The sequence below is a fragment of the Morone saxatilis genome, unplaced genomic scaffold, assembly GCF_004916995.1.
Source record: "Morone saxatilis isolate NCDOM2014 unplaced genomic scaffold, NCSU_SB_2.0 Contig1, whole genome shotgun sequence".
Taxonomy (NCBI): Eukaryota; Metazoa; Chordata; class Actinopteri; family Moronidae; genus Morone; species Morone saxatilis.
In genome coordinates, this window is record NW_023339651.1 from 17,427,676 (window position 1) to 17,444,218 (window position 16,543).

Consider the following 16,543-nt stretch of genomic DNA (forward strand, 5'->3'; position numbering starts at 1 on the left):
GACAGCTTCGTCCCTGGCTGGTCAGGAACATTACGACAAAGAGACAATCACATGATGCAGCTTTTAAGTTAAAAGGCAATCCTCTGGCTGTTGAAGGAAGGAGCTGCTGCACGTAAGTTTGGCATCAATGAATCCAGATGGTGGAGACGGCTCGAAGCGGCAGCATTATAATCCATCGCTAATTTACAGAACTTCCTTAAGAAAAATCTTCTGTGTACCATATTTTGTGTAAAATATTCCTCCATGTTACAACGTGGACACTGCGGCTTATAGACAAGTGCAGCCTATATTACTTACACAGTTTTTTTTCTTTTCAAATTTAGTTGGTGTGGCTTATATTCAGGTGCGCATCAATAGTCCGGAATTGGTAAGTAGGAGACATATTGTTTGTCAACCACACGAAAACGGCTTACAAAGAAACCCTTGCTCTGTAAGACAAATGCAGAGGTGCATACAGAGCAAACAGATTGATAATTGCTTAAATAAGCCAAGAGGTGTTACTTACAATAAATGCTTAGCCTTAATTAAGCGTCATGTCTTTAAGTCTAAAGTTTTAAACCTCAAAGCAAACTGTGTTATTGATTAGCATAAGAGTGTTGTTACTTTTTGTGTAAAAACGGTTAAGGCTGTAGTTGCTAAATGTATCACAAAAGCCAAGGATGCGCAGCTCCGTATTCCCGAGGGAAGTGGTGTTCATCTATATAATGGCTAATGGTTCCATGGAACTGTTGTCGATGGTTGGTGTAGAGACAGCAACAAGTAGTAAACATCCCTCCAAAAGAAAGGATGACAAAGAGGTAAGAGGAGAGGGAAGAGCAGGTGCCTAGAGACAGTGTGGGGTTAGATTATCACAGCGCATTTCATTCAGTCCTTAATACTTATGTGGACGCACTGAAACCAATAGTCTAGAAGTGCTTGCTATAGGAAAATGTATTCAACGCTAGTTCCGAGGTCCTACATTTTCTCTCTTTTTACTCTTGTTTTGGAGAAAGTTTTATGCTATCATACTATATTTTTTAAATTTTGTAGCTCTACACACAGCCCTAAGGTACTCACGTCAAATTAAATTATGAAAAAAAAACGACAGACTTTGGCAAATATTCTGTGTCTGCAGATGAGAAGCCTCTGCCACAGCTGGTTTCATCTTCCAGAAGAAACTTTCGAGCTTGGTTTCGGAACTGCCGCCTGTTTGTTGTTTGCTTTCACCACAAAGAACCTGTATTCTTCGTCCCTATTCTTCACCCTCAGATTCTTGTAATTTCTTTGGTGTGGATGTGTGTATGACTTAATGGTAAACTGACATCACAAGTTACACTGCCTTAACACACACACACTCACACTGGGAGGCTGTCTTAACAGAATGTTTGTGTATTATTCCAATTAAATCATGGTATCACAGGAAAATGGTGCGACCCGAGTCTGTGGCCACATCTGACTGCAAAAACAGACACACACACACACAACACACGAGAAACACAGCAGCTGTGATGAAATGTAAGTTCAGCTTGCTCAGACAGAAATCAATGACACTTCTCCCCTCTCCTCTTTCTCACACACACACAACACACACCACACCACACACACACGCACAAACACGTACAACACACTGTGGGCAGTTAAGAAGCACCAAGTGGATTCCACATGCGCTTGTGTCATTAGTGGTGAAAGTCAGTTGGTCCAGAACAATGGATCCCCGCTGCTTTATCTCTTTATTCTTACTCTGTTACCTCAAAGCACACACCCTACAACTTCTGAAAGTAAAGTTTTCTTAACAGGACTCTATACGCTGCAATGTGTTATGGAAACAGTAGAAAAACCAGATTGTTCTGGTGGGTTTTATTTTGTTTCTGTCTACTTTGAATGATCAGAATATTGTAATGATATGCAAGGTAGAATGACTATTTTTGTCTATGGAGTCTGGTGGCAAATGCTAGCAATATTGTGGCTGCTTCTGGTTAAACAAAAGGTTTCTCTGTAGGGATCCTTTGGAACCAGAGTTGGTAATTGTTGGAAAGACTGGAAAATGATCTGCAAGGTAAAGTTATTGGTTCTGTCTATGGAGTTTGATGGACCGTAGCACCCATTTGTTGAGTCAACAACACCTGTCAAAGCTAGTTATACCTGGTTGAGTCTTTTTCTCCTGTTTGTAGGGATCTTTGTTGAGCCACACTCTTCATCCACACCCTTTTCCCTGTTCATCAGAACCCTTTCCAAACCTTCCATATCTTTTCATCCTTTCATTCAACCCTGTGCACACCTCTCCCATTGTTTCTTTTTTGAGGCACCTTCTGGCGCTTCATGTAGATCTGAGGGACATGACCTCTGCGACAGATTCTCCGCAGTGATGTTCCCTCCATCCGACCATATCTAAAGGCAAAAGTGTGTATAGCCTACTGTCGTTAACCTTGCTAGGCAGCTATACCCTTGTGTCCGAACCACAGTGATTTGGACCAGTCAGCGTCGGTGTGTCACTATGTATGTGAGAAGTGACTGCTAACAAGGTTAGCGTAGATGCTGCTAGCATCAGTTATATCAGAACTGTAGAATATTTCTTCATTGAGAGAAGAGCAACAAACGGCACTGAAGGCTTTTCTTGATGTAAAAGACCTCCTGGTTCGGTAAGAGCTTGATTTCATTACATGGTTCGTTGATCTGATTGGTTGAAGTTTAAGTAATTATTGCAAATACTGTGTACATAAGTAAGTGAAGTTACTGTGTAACTGTGTGTGTTTATGTGCACAAAATCAGTCAGAAAGGCCCCAAACTGAAAAATACCACTTTTTATCTTAACAGTCACAACAAAAGCAACAAGTCTACTTTCTTGAAAACAAGGCAGACCAGATCAAGAAAATCAATCTGTATTTCACCCCTGTGGCATTTCTTCCTTCCTCAGGACAAATCATTTTTTTAAAAACACAGTAATAGATTAGATGACTTGATAGTTCTTATGACTTTAAAGATTACATTTTTTTTTAATCACATCACTCCCTGGCCACTTTTAGCCAGAAGATTGCTGCTCTGTGTCTCTTGTTGCTGCCTTTACAGTATTTATAACCATGTCTCATTTTTGATATCTCTGAAAGGTGGCTGGATTGTGCCCAGTTTGCACAGATTGCTGGAAGATTTGATAATATAATTTGAGCAATATGCGATTGTTTTTACACCTAGATCCATCTCTGACTTTTCCCTGGCATTATGGGAAGCTATAGGACATGCACAGCTAGGACATCAAAAATAGGGGAAACAATGAATCTACCTGCACCCACATCATGACTTTCCCTGACTTCACATTTCAATGAAGCTTTCTGCTGTTCCACTTTATGGAGGATTAATGAATTGCATTGTGATGGGCTGCAGATGCGTCTAACCCACCGGAGAACAAAACAATCTGTTGTGTTTGACTCAAATCCCACTTCAACATGGAGTAATGATTTATACACACACAGTGAGATGACAGCAGTGCTTTTAGATGAGAGAGTGTGTGTGTAGGACAGGGCAGAGACTTCATTGAGACTGATCCATGTGGGAGGATTGACTGTGATTGACTGTCAGTGTAATGTATGAACTTTGATGGCTGTCTTTAATGGCAAACCAACACTTACATAACTCCCGCTCTTTTCACTGGTGTTCTCTTTGTGGTTCTTTTTGTGCAGAAAGCAGCTTTGATGTGGCCAATAAGTCAGATCCAGTAATGAAGTAGTTGGCATTATTCACACTGGAAGCAAGCCTCATTTCGCTACAATAACCCACCCACACAGTAAAGTGGACCAGCCTGAAGAGGAGTCAGGCTTTCAACTTGCTAATTTGTTATGAAGTTCACACTTTACATGGAGTATAAAAAGAAAGATCAAGACCCAGCTTGTACTACCAATAATACCAGTATTAACTAGAATAGTGCTGGATCACCAAATGACATATGAATAACACACCAGTCAATGCCCTTTTTGCTTTTTACATATCATTTCACGCCATTTACACGCTACTGACTTATACTGTAAGGTCATTTCACACACAAAAAATGTCTGGTGAAGTAATTCTGCATTACTTAAGTCTGCATATGGAAGACGTCGGAGTAGGTGGATGGGTCAAAGAAACACACTTTCAACCAGGAGACCACTGCTCATTGGGAACTAAGAGTTAACGTTGACTTATTTTAACTTTAGTACATGAGTTAACTTTAGTACATAACTTAACTTACTGTATGTACGTACATACATAACCATTTTTATATTTTTGGGGGGCTTTTTGCCTTTATTGGATAGGACAGCTCACGATGGACAGGAAAGGGGTGCCCCTAATTTATTTTAACCAAAACCATAAAATTTCCCCAAGCCTATTAAGATTGGTGGCTAATCCTAACCAAACTGCAACTGTTTCACAACTCAAACCACGTGTTTATTATTCTTACGATGATGACAAAGGTCACCTGACTATGGCAATGAAGGTCACCTGACTCTTTCCAAAACTCATGAGATGCGCCATATCTAACATTAAATGACACTTGAATAGTTTAAAATACATAGACATGATACATGGAATGTCTTTAAAAGTGGTGTGTGATTTATTCGCCATCCCATGAAATCAAGTTGGTCTGGGGGCATGTGGGTGGGGAACAGGGAGTGCAGGGGAGGCTGGACACATGCAGCAAGAGGAGCAGGGAATCAATTAGTGGACGACCCGCTCTGCCTCCTGAGCTACAGCTAAACGAAGGGCCTGTTTCATAATCAAGGTGTAACCAGAGTTAATATGGAGACAAACCTTGGACAATTCCAACACAACAGCGATATAAAATGTGAATTTCAAAATGAAAATGCCAACAAAAGAATCAAAATCATTGATGTGACATCAACGTATGTTGTCCCTACAGAAACAAAATTCCACACTGAAGCTGTTTTTTTGCTTGTAGTTTGTAGTTTTTTTTTTACCTTCTTTGTACCTCATTCATCCACAATTCTCACTCTCAGTCTCCTTCTTGAAGTCTCTTCAGATTGAAATATAATCAGTGTATAGTGTATTACATGTATACTATAATACTGAAGCATTATTTTTGAATGCAGGATCACTTTGTAATTGCGCACTTCTACCTTATGATTTTGCTACTTAAGTCAATCATCTGAATCCCTCCCAGGCAGGAAACAAAAGAGCATCCCATATCTATAATTGTTCTCAGTGTTCTTGTTGTCCTTGCTTTCATTTTTGGGATTTTTACCTTGGCTGTGTTTTAAAACTTCTTTGATGTGCATTAATTTTGAACTCATTTGTATTCCCCCATTATTCATTTCCTCTGCTCTCCTCCTCTCTGTCTGCTACATTGACAAACTTCACCCTTTCATCCACAGAACAAATGAAGAGCAGACAGCAGTCAACGCGGAGCTGCTGTTCATAGCTTCGGAGCGACGATGCATTATGCATGTTGTGTGCTCATTACGACATCAAATGCCACACAGAGCCACGCACACCTGTCGTTACACGCACACACACACTGACTCACACAGCGTCATGAATGTTAGTGAGTGCACTTTTAAGATGCATTCATGCATTGAGTCAGATTGCTATTTACCATAAGCTTAAGGCTAATACGAAATAGTGTGTGATTTTCTGAGCAGCTGATTGATGCTGCTGCCCCTTAGCATCTGGCCTAGCATTTAGTATGCTAAAAGAGGATAAACACACTAACACATGCAAACATACACACACACATGCAACAGAGTTGCCAGTTTGGTAGGGAGAAACATTTTTCTTCCTTCTCTGTTCCATTCCCCTGTCTCTGTGTATGTGTGTGTGTGTGTGTGTAGGTGTGTGTGTGTGTGATGGCTAATGAGGTGGAGGTGGGTGTCATCCTGTAAAGTCTCTTGTGATTGTAGAAATCTGTGACAGGCAGTTGCACTGCATTATTTACTGTGTAAGCAGGGGATATCCAGTACCAACTGGCTTGAATAGCTGCTCATCAGTGCTCCCTTAATCCCTTTACAGATAGTCTCTAATTTTACGAGGATGACCCTTAAACACTCACAAGCATACACAGTGCAGAAGCAATGTGACCCCTGCTGTGATAAGATCCCCCAGACAACCTCTATAAACTCCAACTACATTCCACGTAAACCCTCACAAGCACATTCCCACAGACCCAACTATTACATAACAACCCATTATTTATTTTCAATCGTTTGTTAAGAGTGCAGAGAAGAGGCTTGCTTGCTTTTCCACTGGCATGTCTAAATCCAGTTATACCTGCTCGACTCTGATAGGAGTTATTTGAAATTTAATTCCGTCATAAAAGCAAATGCACGTTGTCAGAAAGATTTGTGTCTCTCTTGTGCATCCTAAGTGTCTTTTCCAGCGACCATTAATCAGTTCAATCCTGCTACCAATATGCGTTGGCTGTAGTTTCATGAATACAACATGGGGAGTACTCACCACATGGATGAAAACAGTAACAGTCCATTGGCTCGTCGATTGGCTAAATGTATTGACTTGCAACACAGAGAGGCTCTATTGTTAGAAATGGAATTCTGACCTCTGAGGTTAAAAGGTTACAGCAGTAAATACAGCAGCATAAAAGGCCTGTCTCAAAGTCTCTTTCTGCATAAAGTCACTCTGCTTGGGGGCCAGCTCTGATTAGATAAGTGGCAAATGACAGACAGAATGGGAAGATAAAGCAGCAGTCAAATCAGGTTGAATTGACTGTAATTGCAACCTGCCCACTGAGAAAGACTGTTCATGTTACCCTCCTACTGGTATTAATAAATTAAGGCATGTGTGGATTGGATTTCTCTCCCGGTTAGTATAAGTGTTGATGATTTTCAAAGAGCAGTCAAATAAAGCACAAATCAGCAGTTTAAGTTGACAAAAACCACAAGTTAATTTCACACCAAGGGAGCTGACTTTTACTGAGATTTATCTGCTGCAGTTTATTTATGATTGATTACAGACTAACAACAATTGTGTTCAGATTGAACTGACTGTAATTACAAGATGCCCACTGGGAAATTGTGTTCATTTTAGCCTTCCCTGCTGACAAAAAGGATGTTTGGATCTCCTGCTAGGCATCTAATTTGGTGTTGATTTCTTTAAAACAGGCATCAGACATAGCACACAATCAACTCATGTATAAATGTATAAATAAAAATAAACCTACTACAGGGTACAGAGTGCAATGGTACTCTTCATGATGTAAAGGTGTGTTTTCCCATTCAGTTTGACCCTACTGTAGGAGCAGATGATAACTGCACATACTTCCTGATTTCAAAGACATTGCTGTAAAAAGTAACATTACATAGAAAGAAAAGGGAAAAGTAGAAAATTGTCTTTGGGATATACAAAATCTTTTATCTTAACATCCTAATCCTTATTATAATCCTTATAATTCCAGCCCATGCTGGTAGGCAAAACCTGTGGTAACACTAAGAATGTCTTAATCATACAACTCCCAGAGTTGCATTCAAAGCGACAGGCAGGAAATACAACAGGGGAAGACAAACAATATCTGTTTACAGTGCATGATAAAAAACTTTATGAGCCGGATTAAGTCATATGTGACATACAACAGCTTGTTTTCTGAATTTTGTCCTGCATGCGTCATTTCCTGTGCATTCCTTGTGCGTTCCTTCCTATAAAATGTGTTCACTTGGCATGTATTACCGGCCACTACACTAAAATTGCTTCACAACCCAGCTCCGTTCCAGGAGGCTTGATGTACACGCCATTTGAATCCAGCACAGGAATGGCGGACTCCGTCACTGACAATGCAGCCTACCACATAGAAAGGTACCTAATGGGTGTAAATACATGTAATCTTTGTAAATACATGTAATGGCTACAGCAGAATGAATGCCAGCACCACTAAAATTTGCTTCACACTAAGTCTGAACCATCCTAAAAAACATAATTATATGCCATGAGTTTTGAAGATGCTTTTGTTCACACTGATGCATTCATTACTTTTTACATGATCACATTTTTCATTTAAAATGTCAGTGTCAGTGAGGAAGAGCAAGGCTCCTATTTAGCATGCAGCTTTATAATAATGATAAACTTTATTTATATAACACTTAAAACGGCACTTCACAAGTGCTTTACAGTTAACACAAAACAGAAACAGATAATCAACAATAAAAGCAATAGAAAAGCAACACATAATGGTACCCATAGATGCATACACGGCAGAACAGCAAGTAAAAATACAAAAAAATTCAGATACCTAAACAATAAAAGCACTGTAACAAACAAAACAAAATTAAGAAAATTAAACCAATAACAATTGCAATTGACAAACTTATAAAAATGCCAATCTGTACAAGTGGGTTTTAAATGTTTTTTTTTAAATGTGGTACAGACTCAGCTGACCTGACAGTGAGGGGGAGGCAATTCAATAGTTTTGGAGCTAAAACAGTGAAAACAGTGAAAGTACGGTCCCTCTTTGTTTTGAGCCTAGACCATGAGACATTTAAGAGCAGGAGGATCTTTAACTGAATTCTGAAGTGTACAAGAAGCCAGTGTAAGTATGCCAGAATGGATGTACTGTGCTCTCTTCATGATAAATGCATTGTCCCCATGTAGCCTGTATGAGCAGCAACAGAAGGCCAAAGACATTGTTTAGCTTGGATCACCCCTCCTGCCCCCTGCAATGGATGATGTTTGATGACTGTGCTTAGGTGAATTGCCATAGTGGTAGATGACACTGACCCTGGCACTATCCATTTAAAATAATGGATGCTGGATATCCCACCCTGTAACAAATGGACAGTGTCACTGTCTTTTTAGCCATTGATTTAATACTGCATGTGTGTTTGTGTCAGCAGGGTTGTTCTGTCAGTGTGTAATGTGTGTCTCAAGTCCCAGTGTTGCATATCAGTTTGTGGCACACGCCCCCGTTGCATGGAAATAGATGGCACAGGGGTTAGAGTAGAGAGAGACAGAGAGCAGAACACATTTCCTGCATACCTCTCTGTTGCCCGTTCTCTCCCGTCTTCTCCCTCCCACTTCTGAGCGAGAGTGCCTAGCCAGCAGCACGCTCCTGTCTCTCTCACACTCACACTCACACTCTCCCTCTCGCTCCCTCTCTCTCTCTTACTCTCTCTCAGTCAAAGGGGGGATTCTCCGTAACCAGCTGTATCTTAATGTGATCCTCACTTCTCATCACCATTTCATTGATGTTCTCTCATTTTTTGTTTTATTTTCTCTTCTGAATTAAATTACTCTGCTGCCGATGTCACAGCTGGCGTCCAATGTTTGGATGCTACCAAGGTGCACAAAACGTAGAGGGAATGGAAGAGAACTTTTAAGGCTGCTACCAGTGGGTCTTTCTCTTGAATAGACACGCTGGATTGGTTCATTTGCTGTTGAGAGACTAGTCAACAATGGCAGGATTTTTGTTGTAGTGGATGACTCATTTAGGTTATTTTCCTCCCTTGAAACTGCTGGATACAGATTTTCCTTTCTTTTGTTCCACTTGCATATTTCACCTCTCAGCTACTCTGTAGAATTTTTTGGGACTTTTATGGAGTGTGAAATTTTTGCAGCAAGTGTGAAGTTTGGAGGAGCAAAGTGATACGAAGCATGGCTGATGGAACTGCGGCTGAGTGTTGAACCCTTCTGTCCAGGGAGGCAGTCCAGGTAAGACTGTGTTTATTTATTCTAATACACTTACATGACCAGCTAGATTTGTCCACAAAGATACATTTACATGCATGCACTAAGGGCTGTTGTTCTAATCAGAGTACACAAGTCTATTATTGAGGGCTGAAATGTAATTAACTGACTTCATCTCTGCCCCTGGTGCTTTTGAAACAGCAAATGACGCAAAGGAAGAATTCTTTCTCAATTATTTCTGTCTCAATCTACACAGCTTGGCAATAGACAGGACAAATGAGACCTCTGTGACTGAGTAAAAAGTTCTCTATGTTCCTTTAACAGTTGCATCAACTCTGAGACATTTGCCTCTTTTTTTGTTTAGCACACACCCTCGGTGCGTGTATTACAAAATTTGCACAGTTTTGCCTGTATGCTCTCAGAGAGTGAGGATGCATTCAATCGTCATTCTGCTGACGTAAAGAATACTCAGATAGAATATCAGCCAATAACTTTAGGTCTCACCTCCATCAGAAAATCTTTCATTGTAACATTTGATGATTTTGTCAGCATTAACCAATTAAAATGCAACCCTCATCTTTAAATCAGAATGTAGCACTGTTCAAATTCAGTCTACACAGTGGTGGAATGTAACTCAGAACATTTACTCACATACTGCCTTTCATTTTTTTAGGTACCTTTACCAGAGTATTTTCATTTTCTGCTTTTTTAAACTTGACATATTGTACTTTTTACTCCACAACATTTATTCAATGGCTTTAGTTACTTTGCAGATTTAGATTTTTAATACAAAATATAAATCAGCTAATACATTATGATATTTTGTCATAGGTTAAGCTATCCAGAAGTATATAAGGTGATAAACACATTAATGCATCATGCAATTATAATAATATAAATTAATATAAAATAATATATATGAGTTTGAAATGAGCCATTCTGCATAATAAGTACTTTTACTTTTGGAATCTTAATTATATTTAAATGCAAATACATTTACACTTTACTCAAGTAAAATTTTGAATGCAGGACTTCTATTTGTAAAAGTATTTTATACTGTAGTATTGCTATTTTAACTTCAGTATCTGAGTTCTTCTTCCACCACTGGACAGTTGTGCTGTATGCCATCTAAAAACCTGAGATCAGAAACAAAGACACTAACTGTTTCAAAACCTGTCCAACATTTAATTTCATGACCAATTCAGGAAAACTTTGGCAACCTTACAGGAACATACTTCATGGTGTTTTATATTACATTAATATTTAATAGAATTTACATGAGCTCAAAGCTATTTTCAGAGCTGCTTTCTAAGTGTAAAATGAGGGATTTCATTTTCCTCAATATGAGTGAGAGCAAGCAGTCACAGGTACTTCAAGTAAAAGAGACAGATTTAGCAAATGACTAGCAGAGATGGAGGCTATAAAAAGGAAGCTTTGCATTTACAGCATACTCATTAAGACCCGCTTAATGACTGCTTCTGTCACAAATGGAGATTATAAATGAAGCCAAACAGGCCAGTATAGTTTCTCTGACTATAAAAGTCCCAATTTATGTAAGATCCACTTCAATGAAATAATAATCCAAGGATCACTTAGAAGACAAAGATTGATTACCAAATGTAATTTTTCTGTATAATTGCCACCCTCACCTCTTACATTTCTGTTCCCACACCTCCAGATATGACCACAGTGTCCATGGAGCCTGTAGGAGTCCTCGTGGAAAGGGGCGCCAATGCCACCGACTCCCCTCTGAACACGCATGAGGACACAGCCGCTACTTTTACCATCGGCACCATCCTCTCCATCATGTGCCTCGTTGGAGTCTCTGGGAACATCTACACCCTGGTGGTCATGTGCCACTCCATGAGAACTGCAGCCTCTATGTACATCTACATCATAAACTTGGCTTTGGCAGATCTGCTGTATCTTCTTACCATACCCTTTGTAGTCTGTACACACTTCCTAAAGGGATGGTACTTTGGGGACGCAGGGTGTCGGATTCTGATCAGCATGGACTTCCTGACCATGCATGCCAGTATCTTCACACTGACAATCATGAGCACGGAGCGCTACTTTGCTGTGCTCAAGCCACTCGACACAGTCAAGCGGTCTAAAAGTTACCGGAAGGCCATCGCTCTGCTGGTCTGGGTTGCATCTCTCATCCTCACCCTACCGATGATCGTGAGCCTTCAGCTAATGGCAGTGGGAAACAAGGCTATGTGTCAGCCCACCTTGTCGCCACTCTCCTACAAAGTTTACATCTCCTTCCTGTTTTGCACTAGCATTGTCGCTCCAGGACTGATCATTGGCTATCTCTACATCCAGCTTGCACGCACTTATTGGGTTTCACAGACGGAGACCTTCAAACAGACCAAGAAACTACCCAACCAAAAGGTCAGTGCATCACAAGATAGTGTATTTTAAGGGATAGGGTCTTTTTGGGGTTCTACACACTGAATATTTGCATGTATGTGCTCAAGCATATGACAACATCACTCCACTCCTTCAAGTAACACGACAAAACACATTGTTTGTGTCAGTGTTCAATAACCAATTACGAATCACTGTTGCAAAAATAAGCTTTCTAATCTGGCCCTTGATTGGTGAAAGATCTGGTTAAGTTTAGGCACTGAAACTGAGACTTGGATAGGGTAAGGAAATGATCGCATTTGGAAAAAAAAAACACTTGGTTAAGACTGAGGAATGATCGTGGTCACAGTTTAAATACATAGGCCGACTGTAGGAAACAAACAATGGTCTCTCGTGCAAAAGTTCCACCTTTTGTTGACCCAGCCAATTACCCCAACCTCCTCCCTTTGTGTACTTTGTGGAGGGAGGACAGTTTCTCCAAACCAATTTGAGGCTCAGGTCTTGCTTCTCCTTTTTTGGTGGGCAGCATCACCCTAGACTGTTCCTCATATCTTACCCACCCGGCAACAAAGCTGGAAATAGATCCAGACACATCCATCAGGTAGAATCTGATGAATTGGCAGGAAGTTAGGCAAAACACTGCTGCTCAAACTAACACCGCAGACATTCCACTAACCAAGGCTGTTGATTTAGTCATATTCCTCATGGAGTGTATTCGAACTTCTGAGGGAGGGGCCCTGTCATGTAGCTCATAGGCTTGTGACATTGTCTCTTGCAGCTATTGTATGAACTGTTTGGGAGAGGGTATGCCAACAACACTGTCATCATAAAAGATAAATAATTGCTATTTAGGAGTATATGACTGTGGCAGCATCAGTTCAGCTCTCTGCTTAAAGCATCCCATTATCAATCCTCTCCGTGCTGCTGCAGGTTGTCTATTTTCCATTCCCCTTTTGCTTTCTGCTTATGCTGAGACAAAACCTGTTCCAATTTGCTTCATAGCAGGGCTTAAGATGATTTCATTTGGTCTTATCAGTGTAATTAGCAATGTGGCAAATACTGCCCTTCAGTGGCATTAAAGGCTAGCTTGGACCAAGAGGGAATGCTGTCTAACTTTCAAAAGTGCCGCTGATGGAGGAATAATTAATTCTCCCTGTCTCTATCAGTGCTTTGTGTAGCTGTGGATCCCTTGCTGTGTTGAGTTGAAGGAATTTCTTTTGCAGTGATTTAGGGTGGTTCGGTATGCGGTATTACCGCCACTTATTGTTGTTTTTGCAAATTACTTTGTAAGAGGTACAACAGGATAATGTTTCATCTCAGTACCTGCTTGTACGAATCACCTGCATCTCCGTCCTCTTGCCTTCTGGATCTGCGACCCTTTTAACTAGCGACGTTCTGCTGCAGACAGCTACCAGTTAGCCTTGCCACTCTGGGATACTTTCCCATCTTAAAAACATAACGTGATTATGTGACGTCACATGCAGTTGTGGCGGTGGCTTGCCATCCCCTGCTGTTGGCTTATCAACAGTGTGGTATTTCATTATTGCGGATATTGTGAAAGCCCTAGAGGCAGGAGTGATTCTCATCAATGATTCATCTATGTGTTCTTATGTCCCTAAAGGTGCTGTACCTGATCTTCACCATTGTGCTCCTCTTCTGGGCATGCTTCCTGCCTTTCTGGATATGGCAACTTCTGGGTCAGTTCAAACCCTCACTTTCCCTGTCCACCAAAGCCAAACGCAACATCAACTACCTGACCACGTGTCTGACGTATTCCAACAGCTGCATCAACCCTTTCCTGTACACTCTGCTCACCAAGAACTACAAGGAGTACCTGAGGAAGCACAAGCGGTCCTGGACAGCTGGCAGCTACTTCAACAGGAGGAGCCGCTTTCAGCGTTCGCCACGCAGGTCGCCATCTTCCAGCAGTCAGCAGTGCACTGAGAGCTTTATGCTCACGCACACAGCTTCCCTGCGAGCACACAACAGCAGTTTGTAAGGTAGGAGCAGATTTCTGTGGACTAAAATTTATGATTTTGGGAACTAATGAGAAAACCAAAAGTAAGACAATCTCTAAACTATAATCTAAGATGTTGCCCACAGCTTAGTGGTGCAGTAAGTACCAGCTATTTCTCCATATTTCTACTAACAATCATCAACAGACTGGGAGCCAGTGGATGTTTTTGACTTGGCAGCTTTGTTGGAGTTTTGTTTGAGAGGAAAGCCTGGTTCTGATGGGTTATGTGATTTCAGACATTTTTGGCCCTCTGAAAACATGTCTGTTTAGGATTTCTACTTCCTGGTGTGCAGTGCAAACATGTCCACATGAGACTGTTGCTTCTTGATGTTTATGTATGGAAGGGGGTGACCTAGTGAAACACGTTCAGCAATAATAAATATTCCATTGCTTCAGAAATTCAGAAAGTTCAGGAAAGCAATGTGATTCCTTTAAAAAAAAAACTTTTGTGTCAACGGGTTTTTGGAGAACTGTGTCCCTTCTCGAGGGGCACAAAACACGAATGAATCAAACTCATATTTCATATAAGACTACAGCACGACAACAAATCATTTAATGTAATGTAATAATGTAATATCTTGATAAATATTATAAAATAAATATAAATAATGATTCCATACAGACCTTGAGTTTAATAAATAGAAGGAAAAAAAATCACAATTAAAATAGCAAATACAAATTGGTCAGAAAAATCCTAATGATGTTTTCCTCAAATCATGGTGGAATCATGGTGGTTAGACTTAGATTATTTTGTAACAAAAAAGAAAATGGATGTCCTTGCTTATATCAAACTGTACAGATGTCTTTCTTGAATGTTTTTCAGTGATGACACCATCGGTAAACATTTCTGAATATTCGTAGTTTATAAAATAACACACACATGGTTACAATACATTATTCATACACTTCATTCTAAATGCACAGTGTCAAAATTGACAGTAATGTGGCAATCGGATTTTCCAGCTCGACTTTACCTCTCAATTATGTTGAGCATTACCCAGGGAAATTCTATTGCCTAAAGAAATCTATAAAATAACTCTACGACTGAATTATTCTCCATAGTTGTAATTTTATATTGCCTCAAGGACCCTTCTACTCAAGTGTTTCCTATTAATTTTACGTTGTGAGTTTTTGTCAGATTCTGCTTTATTTAAATTTTTAACTGACAAAAGTGTGTGTTTTTTTAACAAGCCTGCTACTATATTCACGGACTGAATGATGGCTTTTGTTTGGAATCTGTATGAAGTTTGATTATTTCTCAGCTTTGCACATCACAGGTGCCCTAATTTATGCAATATATAAATATTTTGTGTGTATTTATTAATGCCTTTGTCAGTCTGCATGACTCTCTCATACATTAAATGGGTTGTAGATGTTGGTCGCAAATGTTCCTTGCAGAGGAAGCTGGAGGACTGAATCCTAGTGCAGTGGAGGGTAACGGAGGGTGAAGAGCAGGGCGAGGGGAGAAAGGGGTGGGGTAGCAGGACGCACACATAGACACACACACAACCACACACACAGAGGCACACATTTGCCACTAACTTGCCACTTAGAGAGTTTTGTAGCACAGCTGTATATCTTTCATGCTCCAAAGCCAGCTGACACACAACACATAGGATATTTTGTTCTTTTGCAGATGTTGACATCTGCTGAATAAATTACTAAAATGAATGTGGATCATAACTAAGTCCAGATTGACACAGCAGGATATTACGGCTGAGTGTCTACCTTTTTCCCCCATAACATCTCCAATGAAACTAGACTATTTTATGTTCAACAATAATATCATTTTTCATTCCAATTCATCCCACGAGATGCGGAAAAAAAAAGAAAAAGCCAATATTTACAATCCCGTTCATAACTTTGCACTCAGCTAATATATTGGTAGTGCTTTACCCTTGATTACTGGGTGGTGTGTGTCCAGTCTGCCTGCAGAGATAAAGGAGCAGTGATTCATATATTACTACTCTCTGCCTTGGAATACAATGTGCTGAGTGACATCTACCATAATTCACAAGGGCAGAAAATATGGCTCCATATTTGTGCCTGCACACACACACACACAGTATTTCTCCAATACACTCACCACCACTAAACAAAGTCCAAGTCTCTGAATGTATGTGTTTCTATGTCTTTTACTGACACCATTTATTTTCAGTGTTGGCAAGTGATGCATTACTTGTAGCATGTTACGGTAATGTGATTTTTCCAGTAACAAGTAGTCCATTTTTTGCTGTCTTACCAGGAAGTTGATGGAGGGTTGATATTAATTTTCGTTCCCATTTGTTAAGTTTACACTGATCCAGGAGGCATTAGCTAGCTAAAAGGTCTGGTTGAATCCATTCTGGTATAGGGGGAGAATAGTCGCTCAGTGGCAGACTTATTCCAACAGCCTACTTCCTGTGACCCAGGCTAGCTTGGCTTGGTGCTGGTTGGTCGGGGAGGCGGCTAACCTCCGGCAAAGAAGAGAAATGTGACTCCCGCTAACAAGAAACACACCTCCCAGTCCCTTCAATGAGCTGTTAGCATGTTGGCCGCCGGATGATTCCTATATTTAGGTGATTA

General features: G+C 40.4%; 1 protein-coding gene across 1 annotated transcript in view; it reads left to right on the plus strand.

Annotated features, from left to right (window-relative positions):
* Window positions 1-9,036: 9,036 nt before the first annotated feature.
* LOC118333119 (urotensin-2 receptor) overlaps window positions 9,037-16,543 on the plus strand; it is a 53,782-nt gene continuing 46,275 nt past the window's right edge. The window contains exons 1-3 of the mRNA XM_035668653.1: window positions 9,037-9,615; window positions 11,270-11,985; window positions 13,583-13,961. Coding sequence (XP_035524546.1) covers window positions 11,272-11,985; window positions 13,583-13,960 — 1,092 coding nt within the window. The 5' untranslated portion in view covers window positions 9,037-9,615; window positions 11,270-11,271 and the 3' untranslated portion in view covers window position 13,961. The remainder of the gene's footprint in view (window positions 9,616-11,269; window positions 11,986-13,582; window positions 13,962-16,543) is intronic.